The sequence below is a fragment of the Nicotiana attenuata genome, unplaced genomic scaffold, assembly GCF_001879085.1.
Source record: "Nicotiana attenuata strain UT unplaced genomic scaffold, NIATTr2, whole genome shotgun sequence".
Lineage (NCBI taxonomy): Eukaryota > Viridiplantae > Streptophyta > Magnoliopsida > Solanales > Solanaceae > Nicotiana > Nicotiana attenuata.
The window spans coordinates 356,903-379,805 of record NW_017670767.1 but is presented as its reverse complement, the minus strand read 5'-3'; the positions used below and the strand labels follow the sequence as shown (position 1 = coordinate 379,805).

The window sequence follows — 22,903 nt, the reverse complement described above, 5'->3', positions numbered from 1 at the left end:
CCGCATAGCTGTTATGCGACCGCATACTGGACCGCAGAATCGCACTTTTCTGGAAAACATTATTCCTTGACTTTTTTTTAACGCATACATCAATCCAAAGGGTCCGAACCAAGGAATTTTACAAATTTCTAACACGTATCCCTAACTTGGCACTACGAGCTCTCGGGTTTTGAGTAGAAATTTTCACGGGGCCTTACAGTAACCTCACCTTAATGCAACCAAGCAACTTCCTGTTCTATGCCCGTACATCCCTTACCAGTAACAACTCAAGTCACTCCATGATTCTCATACACCCACAAAGCACAACATAACCTTTATTAAAATTTCCTTTACTTGAACCATCCTTGACCTCAACCTCCGTAAGCCATAACTGATTCACCAGTACGCCTAAAACTGGAACCAACATAGCACACAACCGTGCAATCAACTAATCAATAGTAAACTCCCCCACTTGGCTCAAAGCCATAGATCAAAACACACAATAACTCATAATGCGTATACTCTACTACTGCCATAATACCATAGTGAGATTAAACTCAATCCTTCATAAGCTCGTGCAACACAGACCATCTAAGACTTTAAATCTTTTGCAAATCTCGCGTTCACCCTCGTAACAGTTAAGCCCACTCTTTTAAGCGATCCAACTTCAAATTGCAACACATATATTTCACTAGTACAAGAGGTCTTCCAACAAACAGCAAAAGGATCACACAAACTTCAGAACACTCCGCAGGAGATAACCCACCTGCTTTGCCTCAAACTAACATCTCTCATACCTTTCCACCGTCATAAACATTACGCAGTCACTTAATCTTCCTGAGTCTGAACTCATATCACAACGTGAAATCTACTTCGCTTCCCAACGAGGCAACATGAAAAGATCCTTCATCACACCCACAACTCGGGTCTATACATCAAATCACGATGGAAATCAAACACCAAATAGTTCTTGCTGCCCCAAAGCAGACCTTTCTCGGCTCATTCAGTTCATATGAACACATCTCACAATCACATCACACTCATCACGTAGCTATCCAGTCATCACTTCCCTTAATAGGGATACAATCGAACATATAGATCCAGAAACACGCGCTTGCACAATCAACAACTCAGGGCTCAAGCTATAGGCAAAATTCCGGCCTCAAGTCTTCCAGACTAGCCCAACATCAACACATAGAGGTCACATCTCGCCCCTCGATCAGGGAATCACAAGCCATCGATGCACATCTGGTACTGAGCGCTCATGCACGTATACGAAGGCATGGAAGGAATTCAAAGAGTTGCATTTCAAGATGAGTCAAGGACTCACGATAAGAATTCAAGAATGTGAAGTTTTTCCTAAAGGTTCTGCAGCCTCTCGAGGATAAACACAGACGTCTCCGTACCGATTCGCAAGACTCTACTAAACCTGATCATGACTTGCGAGACCTATGTAACCAAGGCTCTGATACCAACTTGTCACGATCCTAAAACCGACCCGGTCGTGATGGCGCCTATCGTGGAACTAGGCCAGCCGACACAACTCCCGAATTAACCATTTTCCAATAAAGGTCATTTTTATACCATTATAAATCAACAAAATACCATTTATTAATCAACAATCTCATGATGTAAGTCTAAATGGATAGTGCAGAATAAATACACAAGCCCGACATCGGGGTGTCACAAGTCACGAGCATCTACTAAGGTCTGAACACAACTACGAATCTAAAATGTGCTAAATACAGTCTAAGGAAGACAAGAGGGAGAAAAGCAGTGCTGTGAATGTCGGGCAACTACCTTGCTAACTCCAATGACCCTGCCACTGAGCAATCAACACTCGCTACCGGGTTCAAAATAATACCTGAATCTGCACACAAGGTGCAGGGAGTAATGTGAGTACGCCAACTCAGTAAGTAATAAAAGTAAATAAAGGCTGAGCAGTAAGCAAACACGTAAGCCACGTCATAACGCTACAACAAATGCAGTACATTTCCAAAATAGTACAGAAATCATTTACTTCGTAAATCATGCTCAATTTCAGTAAAAACCTTTTTAAAACAACTTTCAATAGTTTCAAATGAGTGATAAAAGCAGTGAGTAAAAGTGATAGAAACGTAAATAGCCCCTCGGGCAAAACATGTACCATAAACCACCCCTCGGGCATAATATCAACAGAACTAGCCCCTCGGGCTACCTCACAATGACTCGTAATCAGCCCCTCGGGCATAACATGAATCAAGAACTGCCCCTCGGGCAACATAGATCAAGAACAGCCCCTCGGGCTTCAATATGAAACAACAACAGCCCCTCGGGCTACAACACATCACTCACACTGGGTACCCGCGCTCACTGGGGGAGTACAGACTCCGGGAGGGGCCCCTTACGGCCCAAGCGCAATATCAAGCCATCTCGTGGCATAATCAAATAGGCCCTTGGCCTTATATCAATCACAAGCCACCTCGTGTCATAATAAATCAGGCCCTCGGCCTCTCATATATCACAATTCGGTACCACATGTTGCAGCGCGCAGCCTGATCCCATGATATCCTCAGAACACAGGCCCTCGGCCTCACTTAGTCAGATATCACTCAAGCCCATCGGGCTGACAGTAAAACAAGTACTCGACTCAAAATCATTTATGAAAATAAAAGAAGTGAATAAAACCGAGTTATGAAAACAGTAAGAACATAGCATGAGTGAGTGTAAACATTAAACCAAAACAGTGAGGTAAAACAGTAGTAAAGTCCCTAAGGGTCCAAACAATCGGCACAAGGCCCAGACTCGGCATTTAGCCCCAAACACAATAATATTTTCCAAAATACAGCAATATCAATAGTTTTAAAGTAATATACGCGACTTAATAGTCGTACGGGATGGACCAAGTCACAATCCCCAACGGTACACGACCTCACGCTCGTCATCTAGCGTGTGTGTCACCTCAAAGTAGCACAACGATGTGAAATCCGGGGTTTCATACCCTCAGAGCAGTATTTACAACTTCCGAAATTCCATTCTGACCCCTATATCAAAATCTCACCTATCAACCGGAAAATGTCACATTTCAATTTCGCCAATTCAAGCCTAAACCTTCCACGGACCTCCTAAATACATTCCGATCACTCTCCTAAGTCCCAAATCACCTAATGGAGCTAACCAAATCATCGATATTCCAATCCGAGATCATATGCTAACAAGTCAAAACTTGGTCAAACCTTTCAAATTTCAAGCTTCAAACTGAGAAGTGTTCTTCCAAAACCATTCTGATTACCCTGAAAACCAAAACCGACGATTTGCATAAGTCATAATACATCACACGGGGCTAGTCATGCCCGAGAACTGGCGAGCGAAGTGCAAAAGCTCAAAATGACCGGTTGGGTCGTTGCAGTCTTTCCTTGTTTTGCGGCCGCACACAATATTGTGCGGTCTACACTGTAGGCTTTTTTGCCTTGTTTTGGTCCTTGTCCACTTTTGACTCCTTTATGAGTTGATTTTGATTTCTTTGGCTCATATTGCAACACTCCTGCAAGCAAGCACATTTCATTAGTTTTCGGAAATACCTTTAAACATTTTTGAGCTAAAATACAAGTAAAAGAGACGAATAAGCGGTCAAAAACTCTACTTATCAACAAGCACATAGTGGAATAACTCATTCATGCTAATGAGAAAACACCTTATGGCCATATATCTTTTTAAACTAAATGGAGAACAGACAAACCTTGATAATGAACCTATTTTGTAAACTTAATAAAGAACAGAAATATCTTGGTAAAAGACCTATCCCTTTGCACACGTGCCCTGTCTTCCACAGTCCAGAATCAATCACAATGATTTGCGGACAAACATAGAAAATAGTGGACCAACAATTTATCAAATTTAAACAATTTCTACCTAGTGGCGGTTCCAAAAAAAAAAAACTCACCTTATAACAATACAATCAAGCATATAAATTGAGCAGCAAGAGAGAAGACTGGAAGTGACAAAAAGAAAACTGGAAGAGGAGTTGAACAATTATGAGAATCTGGAGGAAGAAGCTAAAAAGTAAAGTTAAAGAAAATACATATAATTTGCATTGCTGTCATACTATTGATATAAACGATATAAGCGTCTCACTTTGTAGATTAATGTAAAAATTGCATGGTGCGCCTATTTGGTCGCCTCTTTTTAACCTGTAGACGCTTTGTTTTTCTGTTTGAACCCGTACCCATTTTTTCAAAAAGCCTTTTAAAAAGATTATTTTGCCCTTCTTTATTAAAAGACTACTTTCTCTCCAAGTATACGCCAGTCCTCTACTGTCTTTGCCTCTCTCTCTCCCGTTCTTCGCGTTTTTGATTTATTCTTCTCTGAAATCAAACGATTTTCGTCATTCTTTTTGATTTTTCAACGGTTTGTTCCCCAATAACATTACGTATAACCACAGGTACTTTGCACTAACTTTCTGGGTTTTATTTTAGTATTAATTCTTACGATTTAATTTCTGGTTTTGGTTTTGATAGTCATGTTAGTTGAATGGTTTCCCCTTTTTTTATTTATGATAAAACAATTTCCTAGGGTTAACTTTGATTAGTGCATTAGTTTTACTCTTACGATTGTGTTTTTAGGTTTTTTGAACGTGTGTTTGTGTTATTGATGAAAATTCTATAAATTCTTCAGTGATTTTTGGAGACGTCGAAATTTTTAAAAATTTTGAGAGTTAAATAGATGATACTATTAAAGTGTGAAGTTTATAATACTTCAAGCATACCTTAGTTTTAGGAGCTAAATTTTTATTTCGTGTTTTGTGTTTTTTGTTATATTTTTTATGAACTTCAGCATTATTTTGGAGTTGAATTTGTGTTTTGTTTTTTGTAAAAACTACGGCATGTTTTTGCTGAAGTTTTTAATTTGTAACTGGTGAACATCATCATTCTAGGAGCTGAAGTTTTGTTTTGTATTTGCTGAACTTCAGTATTTAGGAGCTGAAGTTTTTGTTTTATATTTGCTGAACTTCAGGCTTCTTAGAGTGAAGTTTTAACCGATTTTTTTGATAATGTTCTGACGTTATTTTTCCTATCTTTTACTTTTTTTGAACAGATGGTATCTATGAAATCCAAATCACCTACAAATGCACCTAAAGATCCTAAAGCACCTAAAGCACCTAAACAACGTAGAATATCCACAGGTACTTCAGTCCCAGTTGCTCCACCTACAAAACCAGGGGATAGATATTATGAATTTCGAGATTGGTTTAACTGTCGTGATTACTAGAAGGGGAACCACGATTTGAAGAGTTTAATTGCAAGTTTCTTGACTCCTACACAATAGGATAAGCTTAATAATGATACATTTTGGTATATTATGGCTATGGAGAATTTCAAATGCAGCATGAAGTTGGTTCATTATTTGTGTCTTTCTCGAATATTCACCAATGATCGAGATTCCATTAGTTTCAAGATTTTTGGCCATGATGTATCGTTCACCCTTGAAGACTTTCACATTATGTGCGGTTTGCGGATCACAGCACATAATGTTGAAAAACCAATTAAACGAGAGAGCAAGATTCTGAAGCGCTATTTTGGGAAGTCTAAAGGTGTGATATTGAAGGACATTCGAGATTTTATGTCCCAGAATGAAATTCAAAAGGATGATGTGAATTTCAAACACGTATACGAGAGTGATAAAGATGCTGTGAAGCTTATGGAAATTCTTGTTGTGGAGTCTATTTTATTTGGAAAAAAGAATGAATCAACTGTGCTGGAGGAGTATGCAGCTATTGTTGAAGATGATAAGGCTTGTGCTGAATATCCTTGGGGTAATGTGACTTTTGAGAAGCTCATTACCTCAATGAAACATGCATTGGACAACCAGGACAAATATCATTCAACTGAGTATACTGTTGGCGGATTTCCATTTCCGTTATGTGGCTTGGTTCTATGTGCGCTTCCCAGATATTTGGGAGAAGTATTTAAGAGAGGACGAGTACCTTGATGCCCCTCAGGTTCCCAGGATGTTACGTTATGTATGTGTGGGAGAGCCTAAATATAGAGAACTTCATGAGGACTTCAGTAATCATAGTGTAAGTTAATGTTTTTTTATTTTTGTAGTTGTGTTAATATGTTGACGTATTAGTTTTATTTTATTTTCATAATATACGTTTTTGTATTAAACGGAAATATCGGACATTTAGTATATTGGATATAATTCCTACAGAAGGGAATTGAATTCAATGCCTTTAATTGGACAATTACAATGCAGCCGGATTCGTTCAAAGGTACTTAATGCGGTTCCTTCAACTGGTGAATCACCAAGTAATCGGAGTCGATCAAAAGAAGCCAATCTAACTCCTGTAATTAGCGAATCACCTCGTACTCAGAGTCGTTCTAACCGTTCTACAACGGAGTTTGACAATGAATTAGTCGACATAATATGTTCTGTAAGTTTTGAGCTGAAGTTTTTTGGTTTTGTGTTTTTGTAAAACTACAGCATGTTTTAGCTGAAGTTTTGTTCTGTTTGTGATGAACTTCAGCATTCTAGTAGCTGAAGTTGTGTTCTATATTTGCTGAACTTCAGCATTCTTTTATACCTGAAGTTTTGCTCTGTGTCTCTAAGCGGCTTGTGAAGGCGATCAACGTGTCGAACAACAAGTTGAAGAGGAACGTTCCAGTGTTGATAGACTGAGCAAAGATGGAAATGATGAACAGTTATCAACCGAGAATGTAGGAAGCAAGAAAGGTGCAGATGATGAAGTTGTTGATACTGGAGAACATGCACCGAGTTGTGCTTTGGGCAGTGATATTGCAAAAGTTAATTTGTTTGGCGATGGAGATCATGCACCTATTGGTACAAGAGAACTAATATCGAGTGATGTGTGTACCACTATTGGGAAATGTTGTCGGTTTGCAGATGCAATGGCTATTTGCATGGAAATTTTAGGTCTAGAGACACAGGAAATTTGCACTACAGGTATAAACTTTTTCTATGTTATATATATATATTGGTCATTGATCCCTCCACCCTCTTTATGAATATGCAGTGGAAGTTAAAAATAGTTGTGCTTCAATTGATACAACTCAAAAACTCTCAGATGATGCTGAATTGAATGAAGGTAGAGTTGAGAAAATCCTTCCAGAGAATACCCCAATGCTCCTTTTGCTGCACAATTGAATGAAGCTGGAGCTGCTGATATCGACAAGGCATGCAGCCTGGCGAAACCACAGTGGAAGACAAAAGTCAAGGTATTCTATAGATCGCGAATTTTGTTACATTTGATCCAAGTATATATTTTCAGTTTGAAATTTTACATACTTTTTTTCTTTTTTATGTTTTTTGATGATTATTCAGAAAGACTCAATGCAACTCAAAAAGAAATTGATGAGCTTATTCGGCTATATGAAAAAGGAGAAATACATCTATTCACACTTGTTGGCTCACAGACAGGTGTGAAGTGTGTTTGTATTATTTTATAAAATTTAGTCAGCATTATTTAGTATATTTTTTTTTTGCATGAAGATATAGGCGTATTTGAAGGTAATGGAGGTGGATCCATTGGAATGCAAACACCATCTATATCGCAACACTTAGACCAGGTAGTTATTTTCTGCAATTCGATTACAAGGTATTTTTTTGCCTAATGTGTGTTTTGTATCAGTTGTATTTATGTATATATTTACCTTGATTTTGCAGATCTCATCTGATGCATCATAACTTCTTCCAAATCCTAAGAGAAGGAAGATGTCCAGTTCTCCTAATGTTTTGTGTAACGCTAGTGATATCCCCAACTTCAATTTATGTTCATTTTCTTTGGGTAGTACACAAGGGACTGGTTCAGAAGGTAATTCTGCTGCTGTTGTTGTTGGTGGTGAAGAGAGACAAAGAACATCGTGAACAGCAGGGAGTTTGTCAAGTATCCGCCACCATGCCTGTGGATTTTTCCCCTGCTGCTGAAGCGCAGCAGTTTGTTGTGACAGAACAGCAGGAAGAGCAAGAAAAAAGAAAACCAGATAAAAAAGGGAAAATGATTCGTTTGGAGAGTATTTTGTTGAAATCTCCATACATCATTCCTAAAAAAAAGCGAAGGGGGCAAGATTGGAAAGTAGGAAAGACTACACAAAGGTGTCCCTTCCATTATGTTAATCAAGATAGTGGATTGATGTAAAGATTTACAGACTGGTTGAAGACGGATGCCAGTGAATATAATTCCAAGCCATTCAGATTAGCTAGAATTAATATTCCAAAGTCATTCTTTACTGAGCTTGTGGATCCTACCTCTGATCTTTCGGATGAAGTAAGTTATTAAGTTTATTTTTTGAATTTGTTTTCAACTGTATTTCCCAAAACTTCAACTTATTTTTGTAGTAAAGCTTTTGTACTGTAATTTGGTAAACTTCAGTTTTATGCATGGTAAGACTGCTGAAGTTGTTTAGCTTATTTTCTAAAACTTCAGACCAAACTTGCTGAAGTTTTTGACATGGAGTCTCAATTTTTTTAGCTAAACTTTAAATCACACATGCTGAAGTTTTTTAGATTATTTTCTAACACTCCAACTATATATGCTTAAGTTTTTGTCATGTAGTTTGTATTTTTTGTAATGCGTTTTTTCTAAATTTCATACTTATGCATGCTAAAGTTTTTTATTTTCACATTTTTCTTTTGTTGTTTTTCATTTGCAGCTGTAACGACTCGACTGGTTGTTTTGAGCATTTGCACTTTGCTCGCCAGTTCTTGGGCATGACTAGCCCCGTTTGATGTATTATGACTTGTGTGAATCATCGATTTTGGTTTTCAAGGTAACTGGAACAAATTTGGAAGAACAGTTCTCAGTTGAAGCTTTAAATTTGAAAGGTTTGACCAAGTTTTGACTTGTTAGTAAATGATCTCGGATTGAAATTTTTATGATTTGGTTAGCTCCGCTAGGTGATTTGGGACTTAGGAGTGTGATCGGAATGTGTTTTGGAGGTCTGGAGTAGATTTGGGCTTGAATTGGCGAAATTGGAATTTTGGCATTTTTCGGTTGATAGGTGAGATTTTGATATAGGGGTCGGAATGGAATTTCGGGAGTTACAGTAGGACCGTTTTGTCATTTGGGATGTATGTGCAAAATTGTAGGTCATTCGGACGTGATTTGGTAGACTTTTTGATCAAAAGCAGAATTTGGATGTTTTTAGAATTCTTAAGCCTGAATCCGATGTGATTTGGTCGTTTCGATGTTGCTTGAGGTGTCTTGAAGGTTGGTATAAGTTTGGATAGTAGTATATGACTGGTTTATGCTTTTGGTTGAGGTTCCGGGGGCCTCGGGGTGATTTCGGATGGTTGAAGAGTTGAGTTTGGAAGCTGAAGCATTTTTGTTGCTGTCATAACCGCACATGCGGTTGGGAGGACGCAGGTGCGATGCCCGCAGAAGCGGAAGGCAGCCGCAGATGCAGCCAAGAAGAAGATCAGCTAGAACCGCAGAAGCGGCTAAGGAAGCGCACCTGCGGTAGCGCGGGTGCGAGGAAATGATCGCAGATGCGGATCTAGGACTTTAAGTGAAAACCGCAGATGCAGTGTCTTCGGTCGGAGAAGCGGGACCGCAGAAGCGGTAATGGGGCCCCAGTTGCGAAAATCCTGGTCCAGAAGGTATAAAAGATTTCCTTCGCGATTTTTGAGTTATTCTTCACCATTTCCATACGGGTTTGAGCTTGAGGGAGCTATTTGAAGAGGGATTTCATTGAGGTAAGGTTTTTCGGACCCTAAGCTCATTTCTAGGTGTTATTTCACTGATTTGACTTGAAATTTAATGGAAATTAAGGGTTAAAAATTTGGGAAACTAGGGCTTGAGATTTGGAGACCTTTGAGCAAGGGTTTGAGGGTCATTTGTGGTCGGATCTTAATACTTTTGATATGTATGAACTCGTGGGGAGATAAGGAGTCTATTGATGTAAATTTTTGCAAATTTCGAGACGTGGGCCCGGGGGTCGGGTTGGACCAATTTCGGGATTTTTGGTATAAATTGATTATTTTCGCATGGGCTTCGTTCCCTTAGCATATTCTAATGTTATGATTCTGATTTTGGGTAGATTCGACGCGAGTTGAGGCCGAGGCGAGAGGCGAAGGCGTCGCGGAGTAGTATTTCATCCGGTTTGAGGTAAGTAATCATTGTAAATCTGGAACTGAGGGTATAAAACCCCGGTATTTCGTATTGTTTTGATGAATGAGGTGACGCACATGCTAGGTGACGAGCGTGTGGGCGTGCACCGGTAGGGATAGTGACTTGGTCCGTCCCATAGCGACTATTAAGCCGCGTATTTGATTTGAAATCTCATGATATCATGTATTTTAGAGATTGATACTATATTATGGGTTGTATGCCATGTTTGGGGCCTTGTGCCGACCTGATGAGACCCTTTAGGGGCATTCTTACTGTTTTCCTCACTCTATTTGTTTGAAGGCATATCCTCAGTCATGTTTTACCTGTTTATCGTTTAAACCTGGTTTTTTTATCACTCTACTTCTTAAATGCGAAAAACTGTTTGGGCTGAGTTTCCCTGATTTCCACTGTTATGCCCGAGTGGCTGTGAGGTCAATGACTGAGAGAGGTTGAGGACCTAATCGTGAGGATTATATATATATATTATGGATCNTATATATATATATATATATATATATATATATATATATATATTATGGATCGGGCTGCATGCCGCAGCGATATATATATTGGATTGGGCTGCGCACCGCAGCGATATGACGCTTGGGATATAGGAGCCCCTCGGGAGTCTGTACACCCCCAGTGAGCGTATTCGACTATAAACTATGGATCGGGTTGCACGCCGCAGCGATTATTATGATTACTACTATTATGAGATATTATTGAGCCAGAGTGCTGAATGGGAGTACTGTGTGACGAGAGCTGAGTCACGAGTGACCGAGAGGCTTGCCCGAGAGGCTGTATTTATGAGTGATACCTTGCCCGAGGGGCCCATATATGACATTGTTGCTGATTTCACTCTTCTTTTATAATGAGCCTCTGTCGAAAACTTCTAAGTAAATGATTTCAAAGTATTTCAACTGAAACTGATGTTTTTACGAAGTGCTGGCTTTTAAACTGTTGAGTTTTACTTGATATTCTGTTGTGTGCTCTTTTACTTGATTTTCTTTAACTGCTCGTCACTGCACTCAGACCTTATTTACTTTAGTTACTTACTGAGTTGGCGTACTCACATTACTCCCTGCACCTTGTGTGCAGATTCAGGTGCCCAAGCGGCAGGGTGAGGGTTCCCAGCATTTTCGGAGCTTATCGGAGACTGCAAGGTAGGTGCACGACGCCCGCAACCCTGCTTTCCTCCTTCCTATCCTTGTTTTTCCGCATTTTTAGACTTATCATGTATTAGATAGTTGGACTGGTTGTATTTAGAGGCTATAGACTTATGACACCAGATGGTTAGGATGTGTTTGATTTGTTGTTATACTGTCTTTCCGCACATTTCAGTGAATTAAATATTTCTCTTGCAAATTTGAAGCTTAATCAGTATTAGCAAAAATGGTTTATTAAAAGGAATTTACTGTGGTTTATTGTTTGGCTTGGCTTGCCTAGTATTGTGATAGGCGCCATCACGACCGGGGTATTTGGGGTCGTGACAAGTTGGTATCAGAGCCTAGGTTACATAGGTCTCAGGAGTCATGAGCCGGTTTAGTAGAGTCTCGCGGATATGTACGGAGACGTCTGTACTTATCCTCGAGAGGCTACAGAACCTTTAGGAAATCCCACATTCTTGAATTCTTATCGTGTGACATTGATTCAGCTTGAAATGTAACTCTTTGAACTCCTTCCACGCGTTCGTATGCGCACATGAGCGCTCGGTATCAGCTGTGCATCGACGGCTTGTGATTCTCCGAATTGAGGGGTGAGATGTGATTTCTGTGTGTTGGTGTTCGGCCAGTCTGGAGGACTTGAGGCCGGGCTTTGCTTGTAGCTTGAGCACTGAGGTGTTGATTGTGTGAGCACGTGCTTTTGGACCTATATATTCAATAGTGCCCTTATTAGTGGAAGTGATGGCTGGATAGCTATGTGATGAGCAGGATGTGACTGCGTGGTGTGTTCATAAGATTTAGATGTGATAAGAAGAGTCTACTTGAGGGTAAGAAGAACGATTTGGTGCTTGATTTTCACCTTGGTTTGATGTACAGCCCCGAGTTGTGGGTGTGATGAAGGATCTTTTCGTGTTGCCTAGTTGGGAAGTGAAGTAGATCTCACGTTGTGATATGAGTTCAGACTCAGGAAGATTAAATGACTGCGTAATGTTTATGACAGGGGAAAGGTATAAAGAGATGTAAGTTTGAGGTGAAGCAGGTGGGTTATCTCCTGCGGAGTGTTCTGAAGTTTGTGTGATCCTTATGTTGTGGTTGGAAGATCCCTTTTACCAGTGAAATATATGTGTTGAAATTTGAATTTGAGTCACTTAGGAGAGTGGGCTTGACTATCACGAGGGTGAACGCGAGATCTGCAGAAGATTTGAAGTACTAGATGGTCCGTGTTGCACGAGTTTACGAAAGATTGAGTCTAATCCCACTATCGTATTATGGCAGTAATAGAGTATATTCATTATGAGTTATTGTGTGTTTTGATATATGGCTTCGAGCCAAGTGGGGGAGTCTGCTATTGATTAGTTGATTGCACGGTTATGTACTATGTTGGTTCCAGTTTGAGGCGTACTGGTGAATCAGTTATGGCTTACGGAGGTTGAGACGAGGATGGCTCGAGTAAAGGAAAAATTTCAATAAAGGTTATGTTATGCTTTATGGGCGTTTGAGAATCACGGAATGACTTGAGTTGTTACTGGTAAAGGATGTACGGTACATAGAACAGGAAGTTGCTTGGTTGCATTAAGGTGAGGTTACATTCTGCGGTGTCGGAGTGCTAACGGAGCACAGGTCGTCCGGTTTGTTTGATTGGTCTAATTGCAGTTTGAGTAGAGTGGACGACTCTCGAGAATGGTTCTAATGGGTTCAAGATTTTACATGTAATAATTGGAGATTTTCAGGTTGTATATTTGGCTAGAAACTGAGGTTTGCATTGGAGGGTGTCAGGACTCATGGTATTTCTATATCATTATGTATTCTACGCATCAGTATCTGGAAGGTGAAGGTAATGACTTTAGATTCGCAGGGAGTCTCTTCAGGGAGAGTATTTCGAATGTGGTGCTTTGGGAATAGTTAAGAGAGTATTCAGCGGCTTATGAGCCTTAGACGGTGTGGCTTTATGCTTGGGTCTCGTATGGTGAGTCTGGGTTGAGGAATTGTGGTGTTAAAGCAAGAAAGAGTATCAAGTTGAAGATAATCAGAAGGAAACTTGGGTAGATGGGAAAGCTTGGTAGTAGGTCGGATCGGCATGGTAAGGATATGATTAGCTCTTTGGGTGCTTACGAGGTAATGAGTTTCTACAAGTGTTTCGCGCCAATGCTCTTGGGTTATGTTTCAGTGACCTGCGTAGCTTGGTTGAGTTAGAAGGATTCAGCCCTGACGGTTTAGTTTTGTGCAAATGAAATTCGGAGAATTCTTGATGGTTTCTACTACGGTGAGAGAGGTATATTTTCTACGGGTGTGAAGGGCATGTGATGAATAGTGATTTTCTTCTAGATGGGATCAAATGGAAAGTTCTCGGCTAGTTGAGTACGTTGCTGGTGGCTCGGAACTGATATGAAGTTCTCATGGTTATCCTAGGATGGTATAGTATATGTGGTATGTTTTGTAGGACTGAGATTTGTATGTGTAAGGTCACGGCTCGGTTCTGAAAGGAAGGTCATAAATTCTTAGGTAGCATGGACAGATTCAGATGATTAGATAAATGAGATCACTGATTGGTGTGGCTGACAGGAACTTAGCACTTCAGCTGCCAATTCCAACTCAAAACCTCCCGTCAACCATCCGAAATCACCCCGAGGCCTCCCGGGATCTCTACCAAAAGCACGGACAAGTCATATACCACCATCCAAACTTATACCAATCTTCGAAACACCTAAAACAACATCAAAACATCAAATTAACCATGGATTCAAGCCTAAGAACTCCAAAAACTTCTGAATTCCGCTTTTGATCAAAAAGCCTATCAAACCTCGTCTGAATGACCTGAAATTTTGCACACACGTCACAAATGACACCACGGACCTACTCCAACTTCCGAAATTCCATTCCGACCCCTATATCAAAATCTCCCCTATCAACCAGAAAATGCCAAAATTCTAATTTCGCCAATTCAAGCCTAAATCTACTCTGGACCTCCAAAATTCATTTCGATCACGCTCCTAAGTCCCAAATCAACTCACAAAGCTATCTGAATCATAAAAGCCAAATTCCGAGATCATTTACCCACAAGTCAGCTTCCGGTTGACTTTTCCAACTAAAAGGCCAACTTAAGAGACCACGTGTACCACTCCGAACTCAAACTAACCCACAAAATGCAATGAAATACAACTGAACAACATGCAAAGAAGCTGAAATGGGGGAAACGGAGCGGTAACTAATGAAACGACCGGTCGGGTCGTTACATCCTCCTCCTCTTAAACAAAATTTCGTCATCGAACAAGTCAAGAAACATACCTGAAGCCTCAAATAGGTGAGGATATCTGCTCCGCATCTCCCGCTCGGTCTGCCAGGTAGCCTCCTCCACGGGACGACCTCTCCACTGCACTTTCACTGAAGCTATATCCTTTGATTTCAACTTCCGAACGTGACGCTCCAAGATAGCTGCTGGCTCCACATCATTGGTCAAATCACCCTCTAACTGAGCCGTGCTGAAATCCAGAACATGAGACGGATCTCCAATATACTTCGGGAGCATGGAAACATGAAATACCGGATGCACACTTGACAAACTGGGTGGCAAAGCAAGCTCATAAGCCACCTCCCCAATCCTCCGAAGCACCTCAAAAGGCCCAATGAACCGAGGACTCAATTTACCCTTCTTCCCAAATCTCATAACACCCTTCATGGGTGAAACCTTCAGTAGAACCTTCTCCCCAACCATATAGGACACATCACGAACCTTCCTGTCAGCATAACTCTTTTGTCTCGACTGCGCTGTACGAAGCCTCTCCTGAATCAACTTCACCTTGTCTAAGGCATCCTGCACTAAGTTCGTACCCAAAAGCCTGGCCTCGCCCGGCTCGAACCATCCAACTGGAGATCTACACCGCCTCCTATATAGAGCCTCGTATGGAGCTATCTAAATACTCGACTGGTAGCTGTTGTTATAAGCAAACTCCGCGAGCGGTAGAAACTGATCCCATAAACCACCAAAGTCAATCACACAAGCGCGCAACATGTCCTCCAATATCTGAATAGTGCGCTCAGACTGCCCGTCCGTCTGAGGGTGAAAAGCTGTGCTCAACTCGACCTGAGTACCCAGCTCTCTCTGCACGGCCCTCCAAAATAACAAAGTAAACTGAGTGCCTCTATCTGAAATGATGGAAATTGGGACACCATGCAAACGAACAATCTCTCAGATATAAATCTCTGCCAACCACTCTGAAGAATAGGTAGTACAGATAGGAATAAAGTGCGCGGACTTGGTCAGCCGATCCACAATCACCCAAATAGCATCGAACTTATTCAAAGTCCGTGGGAGCCCAACTACAAAGTCCATGGTGATCCGCTCCCACTTCCACTCTGGAATATCCATCTGTTGAAGCAAGCCACCCGGTCTCTGATGCTCGTATTTCACCTGCTGACAATTGAGATACCGAGCTACAAACCCCACAATGTCCTTCTTCATCCTCCTCCACCAATAATGCTGCCTCAGATCCTGATACATCTTCGCGGCACCCGGATGAATGGAATACCACGAGCTATGGGCCTCCTCCAGAATCAACTCCCGAAGCCCATCCACATTGGGCACACAAATCCGGCCCTGCATCCTCAACACCCCATCATCACCAATGGTCACATCTCTGGCATCGTCATGCTAAACCCTGTCCTTAAGGACAAACAAATGAGGATCATCATACTGGCGCTCTCTGATGCGATCGAATAACGAAGACCGAGAAAATCACACAAACCAATACCCGACTGGGCTCCGAAATATCCAACCTCACAAACCGATTGGCGAAGGCCTGAACATCCACTGCAAGAGATCTCTCCCTAACAGGAATAAATGCAAGACTGCCCATACTCACCGCCTTCCGGCTCAAAGCATCGGCCACTACATTGGCCTTCCCTGGATGGTACAAAATAGTAATATCATAGTCCTTTAGCAGCTTCGACCATCTCCGCTGCCTCAAATTGAGATCCTTCTGCTTGAACAAGTGCTGGAAGCTACGATGATCAGTAAACACCACACAAGACACACCATACAAGTAATGCCTCCAAATTTTCAAAGCGTGAACAATGGCAGCCAACTCTAGATTATGAACGGGGTAGTTCTTCTGATGGGGCTTCAACTGACGAGAAGCATAAGACATAGCTCTACCCTTCTGCATCAACACACATCCAATACCCACTCTTGAAGCATCACAATACACGGTATATGAACCTGAAGCTGATGGAAAAACTAACACTGGAGCTGTGGTCAAGGCAGTCTTGAGCCTCTGAAAGCTCGCCTCACACTCATCCGACCATTGAAAAGAAGCACCCTTCTGAGTCAACTTGGTCAAAGGTGACGCAATAGATGAAAATCCCTGAACGAATCGACAATAATAACCCTCCAAACCAAGGAAACTGCGAATCTCTATAGCTGAGGACGGCCTGGGCCAACTCTGAACCGCCTCTATCTTCTTCGGATCAACCTGAATACCCTCACTGGACACCACGTGTCCCAAGAAAGCCACTAAACTGAGCCAAAGCTCACATTTGGAGAACTTTGCATAAAGCTTCTCCTCCCTCAACCGCTGCAATACCACTAAGCTGCTCCTCCTGACTACGCGAATACACCATAATATCATCAATGAAAACTATGACAAATGAGTTGAGATACGGTCGGAACATGTTGTTCATCAGAAGCATGAACGCTGCTGGGGCATTGGTCAGCCCAAAATACATCACAAGGAACTCATAGTGACCATATCGAGTCATGAAAGCTGTCTTAAGAATATCCAAGTCCCTGATCTTCAGCTGGTGATACCCTGAATGGAGATCAATCTTGGAGAACACCCTCGCTCCCTGAAGCTGGTCGAACAAATCATCAATGCGAGGAAGGGAATACTTGTTCTTAATTGTAACCTTGTTCAACTGCCTGTAATCAATGCACATCCTCATAGTGCCATCCTTCTTCTTCACAAACAGAACAGGCGCACCCTACGGCGAAACACTAGGCCGAATGAACCCCTTATCAAGGAGTTCCTGAAGCTTCTCCTTCAACTCCTTCAACTCCACTGGCTCCATACAATACGGTGGAATAGAAATAGGCTGAGTGCCCGGCACCAGGTCAATACCAAAATCAATATCCATGTCCGGTGGCATGCCCGACAGGTCTGCAGGAAATACATCGGGAAAATCCCTCACAACTGAAATAGAATCAATGCTGGGAGTCTCTGCACTGACATCCCTTACAAACACCAAATATGAAATACAACCTTTCCCAACCATCCGCTAGTCCTTCAGAAATGATATCACCCTATTAGGAACAAAATCAGTCGAACCTCGCCACTCAATCCGTGGCACACCCGGTATAGCCAACGTCACTGTCTTAGAGTGACAGTCCAGAATAGCACGGCACGGGGATAACCAATCCATGCCCAAAATCACATTGAAATCCACTATACAGAGTAGCAAAAAATCCACTCGGGTCCCCAGACCCCCAATGGCCACCACACACGACTGGTACACACGGTCCACAACGATAGTATCGCCTACCAGAGTAGATACACGGACAGACGAAGCAAGAGACTCACGGGGCATGTCCTAATAGCAAACAAAATATGATGACACATAAGAAAAAGTGCAACCAGGATCAAATAACACAGAGGCATCTTTGTGGCAGACTGAGACAATACCTGTAATCACTACATCTGAAGCAATAGCACCAGGTCTAGCTGGGAGTGTATAAAAACGGGCCTGACCACCACCTGATCGACCTCCCCCTCTCGGGAGACCCCTAGATGATTTCCCTCCACCTCTAGCTGGCTAGGTGGGTGGTGAAGTAACTGGTGCTGAAGTCGATGGCTGACTCCTCTACTGAGATGAACCCCCAAGACGACGAGGACACTGCCTCCACATATGTCCCAACTCCCCACACTCATAACAACTCCCTAGTGCTGGAGGCGGGGACTGAAGGGAACCCTTAGCACGGGAATGACTAGTAGATGCACCTAGCATAGAAGAGCCCTAAACTGATGGAGCACGAGACGAACTTTGGGCTGGAAGGGCACTGAGTGAGGAATGACCCTGCTAAGAACTGTGAGAACCATGGCCCGATGATGCCCCATGATAACCTGGGCGAACTAACTGAGCATGCCCGAATGGGCGGCCTCTGCCATGCTGAAACTGACCTCTCGAAGGAGCACCCCGAAAACTACCAGATCCCCGAGGCCTCTTGGCCACCCTCTCCCCTCGCTCCTGGCGACGAACTGACTCAATCTCGCGAGCGATATCAACAACCTCCTCAAAAGTAGCACCTGACACCCTCTCCCTGGTCATGAGAATCCGAAGCTGATATGTGAGGCCATCAACGAACCTCCTGATCCTCTCTCTATCCGTAGAAACCAACCAAATAGCATGACGAGCTAACTCTGAGAACCTCATCTTGTACTGCGTCACAGTCATATCTCCCTATCGCAACTGCTCGAACTGCCTGAGCAGCTCCTCCTTGCGGGACTGTGGCACATACTTCTCCAAGAAGAGAGCGGAGAACTGCTGCCAGGTAAGGGGCACCACACCATAGGCCTACGCCTCTCATAAGCCTCCCACCAAGTGAAGGCAGCTCCAATAAACTGAAAAGTAGTAAATGCGACCCTACTGGTCTCCAGAATACCCGCGGTGCGAAGAATCCTCTAACACCTGTCCAAGAAACCCTAGGCATCCTCGCCCTCTACACCACTGAAAGCCGGAGGCTGAAGTCTACCAAACCTCTCCAATCTGCGCTGCTCGTCCTCTGGCATAACCGGAGCTACATAACCCAGAGCAGCTGCCACCGGCTGGGCTGGTGGCGCCTCCAATGTTTGCAATCCCTAAACAACCTGATCGGGTGTGCGGGCGGCGGGAGTTTGAGTCCCACCCCCGACATGAGAAGTGGCTGCGGTAGTAGAAACTGCAACCGCCTGAGCAAGACTAGTGCATACGGTCAAGATCAGAGCCAAGGTCTCCTGAAGACCCGGAATGACTATAGGCACAGCCGGTGCTTGAGCTGGTGCGACTGGAGCATCCATAGCTGGTGTATCTGCTGGTGCTGCCCTAACTGCTGTGCAGCCTACACCCCTGCCCCTACCACGGCCTAGACCGCGTCCTCGGCCTCTAGTGGCCCCAGCTAGTGGTACTGGTGGTCCTCCATCCTGACCAGTAGCGCGTGTCCTCACCATCTGTGAGAGAATAGAATGACAAAAGTTTAGTACTAGCATCAACAGATTTGCACGACAGGAATTCAAGAATAAGAAGTTTTTCCTAAAGGTTCTGCAGCCTCCCGAGGATAAATACAGACGTCTCCGTACTGATCCGCGAGACTCTACTAAACCTGCTCATGACTCGTGAGACCTATGTAACCTAGGCTCTGATACCAACTGTCACGACCCTAAAACGGACCCGGTCGTGATGGCGCCTATCGTGAGACTAGGTCAGCGACACAAACCCCAAAACCAATCCAACAATTATAGTAAGTCATTTAAAAGTCATTAATAAGCTGAAAACCCTAAATGTAAGATAGCATAGAACAGTGCGGAAACAAAACACAGCCCGACATCGGGGTGTCACCAGTCATGAGCAACTACAACACGTCTAGGAATTAGATAAAGACAACATAGTCTGATAGAAATGCTAATACAAGACTAAATGAGATAGGAAGGAGAAACACTGGGCTGCGAACGCCAAGCAGCTACCTAGTCAACTCCGAGGATCAACTGGTAAGCAATATCAACACTCGCTATCGCGACCCAAAGCTCCTGGATCTGCACATAAGGTGCAGGGAGTAATGTGAGTATGCCAACTCAGTAAGTAATAAAAGTAAAGGCAGCTGAGCAGTAAGAAAACACGCAAATCACAGCATAATGCTACAGGAAAACAGTATAAATCCAGAACAATGCAGTAAAGCAGTAAAACTCGTAAAACATCTCAGTTCAGTAAAATCCTTTTAAAAAACACCTTTCAATAGTTTCAAACGAGTGATGAAAATAGTGAGTAGAAGTATAGAAACGTAAAATAGCCCCTCGGGCAAAACATGTACCATAACACCTCGGGCAAATATCAATAGAACCAGCCCCTCGGGCTATCTCACAATCACTCGTATCAGCCCCTCGGGCAATAACATGAAACAACAACAGCCCCTCGGGAAATATCACATCTCACACTGGGTACCCGCACTCACTGGGGTGTACAGACTCCGGAAGGGGCTCCTTACAGCCCAAGCGCTATAACAAGCCATCTCGTGGCATAATCAAACAGGCCCTCGGCCTCATAACAATCACAAGCTAACTCGTGGCATAATAAATCAGGCCCTTGGCCTCTCATAGATCACAAATCAGTACCACATGCTGCGGCGCGCAGCCCGATCCCATAATATCCTCACAACACAGGCCCTCGGCCTCACTCAGTCAAAACTCACTCAAGCCCCTCGGGCTGACAGTGAAACAAGTACTCGGCTAAAAATATCATTTTTGAAATCAAGATGAGTGGAAAAAAACCAAGTTATGAAAAAAGTAAGAACATAGCAAGACTGTGTGTAAATATCAAACCAAAAACAATGAGGAAATCAGTAGTAAACGCCCCCTTAGGGTCCAAACAATCGGCACAAGGCCCAGACACGGCATTTAGACCCAAACACAATAATACTTTACAAAATATAACAACATCAAATAGTTTACAAGTAATTACGCGACTTAATAGTCGTACAGGACGGACCCAGTCACAATCCCCAATGGTGCACGACCCCACGCTCGTCACCTAGCGTGTGCATCACCTCAAAATAGCACAACGATGTGAAATCCAAGGTTTCATACCCTCAGGACAACATTTACAATCATTACTTACCTCAATCCGGTCCAAACTCTAGCCCACGATGCCCTTGCCTCTCGAATCGGCCTCAACTCGCATCGAATCTACCCAAAATTAGTATCATAACATTAGAATATGCTAAGGGAACGAAGCCCATGCGAAAATAATCAAATTGCATCTAGAAACCCGAAATTGGCCAAACCCGACCCCCGGGCCCACGTCTCGGAATCCGACAAAATTAACATCAATGGAATCCTTATCCTCTCACGAGTTCATACATACCAAAAGTACCAAAATCTAACCACAAATGACCCCTCAAATCCCTAAATTTAGGTCTCCAATTTTCCAATCCCTAACCCCCCCCCCCCAATTTTCTACTGATTTTCCCATAGATGTCAAGCTTACAACGTTAAAAATCATCATAGAAACACGTTTGGGAACCAAAGACCTTACCTCTACGAAACCCTCTTGAATTCTCCCTTGAACTTGCTCTCCAAAGCTTCTTCCCGTTTGAAATGTGATGATAAATAACCCAAATTCGCGAAGGGTGGAATATATATGTCCTGACCCAGCAAAACCGCATTTGCGGTCCAATTATCGCACCTGCAGACCCGCACCTGTGGTCCCAGGTGCGCATCTGCAGATTTCACTTATCCGCCCAGCCACCACACCTGCGCTAAGAATCCCGCACCTGCGCAATCGCAGGTGCGCCCGAAATCCCGCATCTGCGGCTCCAGCCATCCCTTCTCTTGGCCGTATCTGCGATTCCATTTCCGCTTCTGCGGGCCCGCACCTGCAGTCCCCAAGCCGCAGGTGCGGTTGTGACAGGAACTTAGCACTTCAGCCGCCAATTCCAACTCAAAACCTCCCGTCAACCATCCGAAATCACCCCGAGGCCCCCCGGGACTTCTACCAAAAGCACGGACAAGTCATATACCACCATCCAAACTTATACCAATCTTCAAAACACCTAAAACAACATCGGGACATCAAATTAACCATGGATTCAAGCCTAAGAACTCCAAAAACTTCCGAATGACCTGAAATTTTGCACACACGTCACAAATGACACCACGGACCTACTCCAACTTCCGGAATCCATTCCGACCCCTATATCAAAATCTCCCCTATCAACCAAAAAATGCCAAAATTCCAATTTCGCCAATTCAAGCCTAAATCTGCTCCGGACCTCCAAAACTCATTCCGATCACGCTCCTAAGTTCCAAATCACCTTACGAAGCTATCCGAATCATAAAAGCCAAATTTCGAGATCCTTTACCCACAAGTCAACTTCCGGTTGACTTTTCCAACTAAAAGGCCAACTTAAGAGACTAAGGCCTCATTTGTTTGCACTTAATGGAGGTCTGAATCTTAATCATTCAGATTTCAGACATTAAGTGCGTTTGTTTTTAAACTCTGAATCTTAATTATTTAGATATTAATCATTAAGTGTGTTTGTTTTTTTGTACTTCACAACCACTTAATGGGTCAGAATAGGTCTATATGATTAAGATCTATAACAGAGACTTAATTTCATTAAGATGCTATCACATATTCATTATTAACTGCCGTCACCACCTACCATTATCAACTACCACCATACCACCACCACCACGCCACCATCATCCTCAATCATAGCCTCCACCATTATCGACTATCACCACCCACCATCCCCACCACTCCGACCACCATCATTCTCACCCACAATCAACACTCATCCACCTCAACTACCACAACTAACCATCCCATTACCATCAACAACCATAGCCGACACTGCCCATCATTATAACCTACGACCACCCACCTACCACCTTCCTCAATCACAACTACTACCACC

The 22,903-nt window shown here is 42.9% G+C and overlaps 1 protein-coding gene across 1 annotated transcript; it reads left to right on the top strand.

Moving 5' to 3' along the window:
- The first annotated feature begins 5,316 nt into the window (after positions 1-5,316).
- LOC109243134 lies at positions 5,317-5,946 on the top strand. Its single transcript, XM_019410034.1, has one exon. It carries the CDS (start codon positions 5,317-5,319, stop codon positions 5,944-5,946), a length of 630 nt encoding a protein of 209 aa, XP_019265579.1.
- Positions 5,947-22,903: the final 16,957 nt, after the last annotated feature.